We start from the raw sequence: 7371 nt of genomic DNA, 5'->3' as shown, positions 1-7371 counted from the left end.
ATGGATAAATCATAAATATAGATATTACAAGCCCACAAAATCCCAATGGCCAAATGTCATTGAAAAGAAATAACGAAGATAATTATCATCTTAAGTATGGTATAAAGGTGTGAAGGGAAAGAAAGTGGCGGCGGGGGGGAGAGCTGGAGAGGTGAGAGGGGGTTTAACCCTCAAGCGTCAGTTGTCAAAGTGCCGGCCAGTGGGTTAATGGTGAGGAGGAGAAAACCATGGGCGTCCCCTAAACCTTTGGCAGGCATACCAGGAAGTGTCGTGTACCGGTTTCCTGTGTTCTTTGGGTAGACAGGGGAAATAGGGGTGGGAGGGAGGGGAGGGAAGGGGGGGGCAAGGGTGATAGCCATTCCGCCCCCCAACCTCCCAATTTGAACGGGGTCCTGATAAAACTTTGCTTTGTGGTAACCCAGTGACTAAACAGGAGGGTGGGCTGGGAGGTGGGGGGAGGGAAGTGGGTGTCAAACTCTAGGATATGGCACCCCTAACAACACCCCCGCCCCCCGTGTCCCTAAATCTCTATAACTTCCCATCCGCAATCAACATTCTACACTGATGTTATGGTTAACTTTTAAAAGGAAATCCCGTCATTGTTGTTTTTAGAAGTGAATCGCCGAAGGTCATATCATTTCAGCACGCTGAATGCAAGCGGTAAAACGCCGTTTATAATTTTGGTCATTTTTTGCTAAAAGGTCTCCTGGCTTTCCTTACGGTGATTTTCTTGAAAACTATTACGAATAATGTCCGGAAAACGTCTAGAAGCATATTGGAAGCATCAAACTAATTAGCATCAAATGAAATAAAAGCATCAACTTGTAAAAAATTACATCAATTCATCATCACGTACTGTACATTAAGATCGAATTATCCTTCAAAAAGCATCTATTATGGTTTTTACAAGAACCGTCTCATCTCCAACAAAATCTTCTCCTAGAAAATAACAAACATCGATTTTTTGTCTTTGGTGTCAGCACAACGTGAAAACCATCCGGTCAGAAAAAAAAAACACTTACATTAAATTTATAGATTCAAAGACAAACTAATGTCTGTCTCTAATCCTCGACACACTCAATATATCTCGCTCTTAGAAATACGGCTTCAGGATAATCTCTTTACTTAGGCACATTTGAAACCTGAGCAAAATGAAGCACGATACACCAGTAAGTCTTAACTTCAAACACGCACTACATGTATATATATATATATATATATATATATATATATATATATATATATATATATATATATATATATATATATATATATATATATATATATCTGGGTACCTGATTAAGACCACATCCAATCCTTCAAGGCACATTTCTTATAAACTATATCAGCTTTTGCAGTAGGCACTTCAAAAACCCGAGCCTTTTCCACAACAGCAAGTAAGCTCAGAGTCCAGAACTCGACTATTTCCAGACGCTGGAATCATCCTTGACCTTACTGAACGCGTAACGGTCCTTGGCATAATTCTTTTAATTCTTCATGTAACATCTAAGTTAATTCCAGTTTCCTCAAGGCACATTACTGTTGTGGTACATGTGGGCCTCAGTATCTTTTCGAAAACATTAAACAAAAGTGTAAAAAACCAACCCTTCCAGTCCAGGACACCTGGAATCACAAACAAAATTATCGTTAGACTTCCAGACGACGCTCTATCAGGCGTACATGGCGTTGCAGAGCCTGAGCTGGAAGTCTTTGTAGAGCAATTTTCCTCCCAAGGGCACGCGTTGGACGAACATGTCGAGGGTCATCAGACAAAGGGCCTTCCCGTTCATCAAGAACCTCTCAGGAAACACCCTGGGCAGTTGATGGGCCTCGGAAACGTGGTGTAACCAGCGATGAACGTCATCCCTACTCCAAGTGCGAGGATCTGCAAATTGAAAGGAGAAAAAACAATAATGTACAGTGCTTATAGTAGTAGTGATAATTATTATTAAATAAAAATATAATAGCCTTAGAAAACAGTGATAAATGCAAGAAATCTTTTCTTACAAAGAAGGCTATACAGAATTCAAAATACTAATGGTTGTTCATTGCAAACACCGATAAATGTTGACATAAATCGCTTTTACTGCAAGGCCACTGAATTTATCTATGAAATATTCAGTAATAAGCTAAATTCAAGCTTATTTCATGTACGTTGAGTTACAAAAACAAATCAATAATAATTATAATAGACAAAGTTATTACAGTCTCCCTTCAGGTACTCCCCAGCGCCAAATCTATCATAGCTAAATAGCTAGTCTGTCTGTCTTAGCTTAATGTGGCTTCATCGGAAATCAAGGTTTCCGTATAAGGACCAGGACCACTAATTCACACGCGATGTACCTGATTTACGGTACGTTCATAAATTCGACATAATGAGAGTTGATGTCAGCTACTCCGGTTCATAAGTAGATAGACGCAGAGGGGGAAGGAATAAAGTGTCAAAATCATTTTCAGATATTGGAGTTAACAAGAGCTTCTTGGATAGAGGAAGTTAATGTAGTCATGTTTAGCGTAACCTTTTGTTGATAATAATATTTTTCCATTTCATTTCACAGTTACACACGGAATGCGAGGACAGCTGAGGCAATACAAAATATCTAAAAAAGACGATACATATGAAAAACATTGTAAAACCAAACTATAAACGGCAAAATTGATTTTCATAATCGTAAAAAATGTGTTCTAGGCATCCTTGTATAACCAACGGTATCATTCGAGAGAGAGAGAGAGAGAGAGAGAGTTGAAACTTGATGAAACGTAACTATCCTGACGCCAGTCTCCAAAAGGCTCCAGACTGGCTGACTGCAAGATTGGCAGAGGTCACCGCGCAGTCAGTCTCTATCTTGTTTGTTCGCATTACGGTAAGACTTTTACGTCCTCTTGCAATTCCCATTTTGATGGATGAATGTATAAATTCGTACAGACAAAATATGACTATTAACACAAAAGATCCACAGTGAAGATTTAGAAATGTTCCTATTTTTTGAATGATCAATGCTTTCGGCCATATCCTTAGGACTTGGCCACGTAAGTTCAAATTAATTTGAAAATACAAATTATTCTATATAATCATATTTAAAAAAAAATGGACGGTAGATCTTTTATTTCCTGGATCAGTAATAGGGCAAAGTGTGTGTGTGTGTATATATATATATATATATATATATATATATATATATATACATACATATACACGTCACTATTCTCTTACCGGTAAAGTACCTTATATCGGCATTTCTTCCCGCCCAACCCCCGCCAAAATCGCCGCCAGCTCCCCATGGCCCAAGGCGATGGTACAATCAGCTCGTAACTCATGTACAACACCCCCTTCCAAATCCCAATGGCTCCAACCCCTCTGCTCTCCAACCTTCAGCCTGCCCTGGACCTGACCTGCCTTCGGGGCCCGGGCCAGAAGCCCTGGGCCATCGTCGTCAAAACCAGTGCACTGCCAGGGTGAGAATGAGCTTCAAGAGTCCTTTGGCAAGAGAGCCATTTTTTTCCCTGGCGGCTGGGTTGAAGGTCTTTCATGTGACCACAGTAGGCAGGTGCCAGGAAGGAGGAGAGAGGGAAAATAAGACGAGAGAGAGAGAGAGAGAGAGAGAGAGAGAGAGAGAGAGAGAGAGAGAGAGAGAGAGAGAGAGAACTATGAAATGACAGCTCAGCACACTTATGCAAATATGTTGAATGCGTTATGCACTACTCAACTTTTTTTATCTCCATTCTGTATGTGTATATAGTCACAAGCTTAAGAAATATTATTATACCCCAAAGCCAAATCAAAGTCCTTCAAAAGAAGGCATCGAGCGTACCCCATACAAAAAATGGGAAAAAGCACGTTAAAAGAATTATTATTATTATTATTATTATTATTATTATTATTATTATTATTATTATTATTATTATTATTATTATTATTATTATTATTATAAAACAGTGAAACAAAGAAACCCATTTGACAGTTTGCCATGCTAGCCCTTTGTAGCAAAAACGTATTATTATTATTACTATTATTATTATGCTAGTCCTTTATTCGGCAAATATCAGTAAATAAATAATAAAAATAGATGACACAAGAACAAAATAACAAGGAAAAATTCGTTGCATTCTTCAAATATCTACGAAAATAAAGTTAAAAAAACAAGAGAAAAAACTTGTGAGGAAGAAATCACGTCGAAAAAGACACCCGAAATTGAGGGAAGGTGGCGACTAAAGACTACGGAGGGGAATGTCTAAAGGAGGGGGAAGGGGAAGGAGGAAGGGGGGACGATCGCTGGAAGGAATGAGGTGGAGTGGAAGGTAGTGGAAGAAGGGAAGAGAGTTCGGGAGAACCATCGCAACCATTATAATCATTACCAAATTGTTGTGTAATGGTGGACGTAATGGTTGCGAGGTGACTTATAATGCAACAGATACAATATGTGTTTGTGGGAAGGACACCCTCACCTCTCCCCGCACCCCTACCCTCCCCCTTTTTCATGACGCTCACCCCCCTCAAATCCAGGCTGCAATGAAGTGTCGCATACTGTGCAATAGTTATACGCCTTGGGACGGAACCTTAGATTTCGACAGACAGAGAGAGAGAGAGAGAGAGAGAGAGAGAGAGAGAGAGAGAGAGAGAATATTCATTTCCTAAGACACCAACTCAACCGCAGAATGGAAAGGCCATTGTATGTGGCCACCACTCACTGCCTCTTGACACCTACGCCTGATGATGGGACGACCCATAACAGCCTGGCATGCAAATGAAACAGGAGCAACGAAGCTAACGGGGAATATGTGTGTGTGGATGGCCACGACTCCCGAACGTGCCTCGGGGCCACCCACCGCAGGCGTCCGAAAAATCCCTTGAATCCCCCGGCCAACGCCGTGTGTGCCCGAGGGCGAAACCCACTTTCTCGTCCTGCCCAAGACTGGCGAAGGAAAACCTGCTGGCGTGGTGCATGCGCCTCGGTCTTGTTCAGCGTTCTCGAATTTTATACTTTTTTTTTGTTTTATCTGGAGTGACTTTGTTGATTTTTCCCACAGACTGGCTCGTAACTCTTAAGCTAAGAACACATTCACCTTACTTTTACAGTAATAAGTATGAAGATATTGTGCAACTGAACCTCAAAAGTTCAAGCGAAGATGCAATACATTACTACCTTAATGCAATTCCCATTGTAATTTATAATTTACTTAAATTTTTATATACTTACATATTCATTTGTTAATTTATTTTTTCTTTTCTAATAACCGATCTCTTCTTTCGATATTTCTATTACCTTCTGTTACTTCTTTTAGTGAACACTGCATTCTTGTGACGCTTTCCACCTTTTTGTCATTGGCTCTTGTGACTTATTCCATATATATATATATATATATATATATATATATATATATATATATATATATATATATATATATATATATTTGTGTGTATATTATATATATATATATATATATATATATATATATATATATATATATATATATATATATATATATATATATATATTCCTTGTGGGCAATTCAATCAAGTAAATATAAAAGCAAAGAACTCAGTGAAAATTCCAAAAATTCCTTCTAGTTATTACGGTTTGGGGTGAAAAACCCACCCCACTATCACCCCAAACATTTGGTCAAGTCGGCCAACCATCTGGTCAAGTGGTCACCTTTCCCACCATCTTTTCTCTAACCCTGTTCCCTCCTCCATTCTATAATGGTTCCCTTCCTTTATGTCATCATACCATTTTTTTTGGCTCCCTGTTTCACTAAGAACCATATTTCCTCCTTTTCTTTTCCTGATTTATCGTTTTACGAAGTTCGTGTATCTCTCTCTCCCTCTCTCTCTTTCTGCCTGTCTCCATTTTGGACTCTCTCTCTTTCTGTCTCTGTCTTCATTTTAGATGCTTATGGCCACAGACAAATGAAAAATGCAGATAAAATGGAAATACTACATAAAACTTCAGACATTTGCATAAATGTGATTTGCTGTTATTTTCTCTCTCTCTCTCTCTCTCTCTCTCTCTCTCTCTCTCTCTCTCTCTCTCTCTCTCACAAACACGCACTGTATTGATGTCTGTCTAGGACTGTTGAATTTTCTGTGTTAGACATACAGTATATGAAACATCGAATTTTCTTACTAAGTTGACTGTAACATACCAATATTTTGAATGGGAAATTAATGCCCTCATTAGAAGAGATCAATAAAAAGCTTTTGTAAGATTTGTTATTGAATAGATTAATTTCAAAAATATAGTTGAATAGGCTATTACTTAACAGTCGATTATTGGCGTTTTGTGTACATGAACTTTTTTCCTCCAAAGTATCTTGTATGGCATTTAGAAATAAATGGCTATTTAATGGAAAACTGAAAATGAGGTTATTTCTTCATCCAGAAGGATATTCACGGCACACTATTACACCGTTCTTGTCGACACATTACCATGAAATACACACACACACGCACACGCACACGCAATTTCGTTGCCACTCGCTGAAGAGTGCTGTTCCCCAACCCCCCACCCCCCACAGCGATAAGTTTCCATGACTCCCAACCCCTCGTGTCACCCCCGGGCGGTACCACGGGGAATACATTACCAACACCCTCCCCCTTACCTCCATTTACCACAAGCTGTTTTCCGGGTGGCTGCGCTCATAACAGCCTTGGCCACTTACTGTATATTTTACACTGTTACCCGAACTTGGTCTTCAATAAATTAGCCACATTGGCATTTCTTGGCAAATTCTGCATTTTGTTGCGAGTTCTGCGTTTCTTTGCAGAAACTGCCTTTCTACAGAGCGTGTTTAGGTATCACAGCCGAAATAACGAACAACTGTAATTGCAACATTATGAAGAATGATTTCTGCAGTTCTGTAGCTTAAACTATTTCAAACAATTCGAAGATTCATTCTTCAATGTTGCTTAACATTTTTCTCTATAAGGTAAACTCAGCAATACAGGGATTTATTGCAGTTGTCTATATATTACCTCGTAGTTTTACTTCTGGAATTAGGGAATTAGCTGAGAAGTGCAGAATCACAAGAATTGCAGAAGATACATAGAAATGCAGGAGTTTTGTAATTAAAAGTGAAATATATATATATATATATATATATATATATATATATATATATATATATATATATATATATATACATATATACACACACACACACACTGTTGCCACAAACAACTTCATTTAAAGGATTTACCTGCTGTACAGGTAAATGATTAGTATTTTTAACAATATCCAAAGTTTCTGAAAAATTAACCTTTATTTGGATTTGTCCTTGTACCCTAGAAGTATCCACTCTCACGAGACGAGAATAATAATAATAATAATAGCAATAATAATAATAATAACAATAATAATAATAATAATAATA

General features: G+C 38.4%; 1 protein-coding gene across 1 annotated transcript in view; it reads right to left on the bottom strand.

Moving 5' to 3' along the window:
* Positions 1 to 226: 226 nt before the first annotated feature.
* The window catches only part of edl (ETS-domain lacking), a 38881-nt gene continuing 31736 nt past the window's right edge, over positions 227 to 7371 (bottom strand). The window contains exon 3 of the mRNA XM_067113230.1: positions 227 to 1885. Coding sequence (XP_066969331.1) covers positions 1671 to 1885 — 215 coding nt within the window. The 3' untranslated portion in view covers positions 227 to 1670. The remainder of the gene's footprint in view (positions 1886 to 7371) is intronic.

This window comes from Macrobrachium rosenbergii, chromosome 12, assembly GCF_040412425.1.
Source record: "Macrobrachium rosenbergii isolate ZJJX-2024 chromosome 12, ASM4041242v1, whole genome shotgun sequence".
In the NCBI taxonomy this organism is placed as follows: Eukaryota; Metazoa; Arthropoda; class Malacostraca; order Decapoda; family Palaemonidae; genus Macrobrachium; species Macrobrachium rosenbergii.
This window is presented reverse-complemented; position numbering and strand designations above follow the sequence as displayed.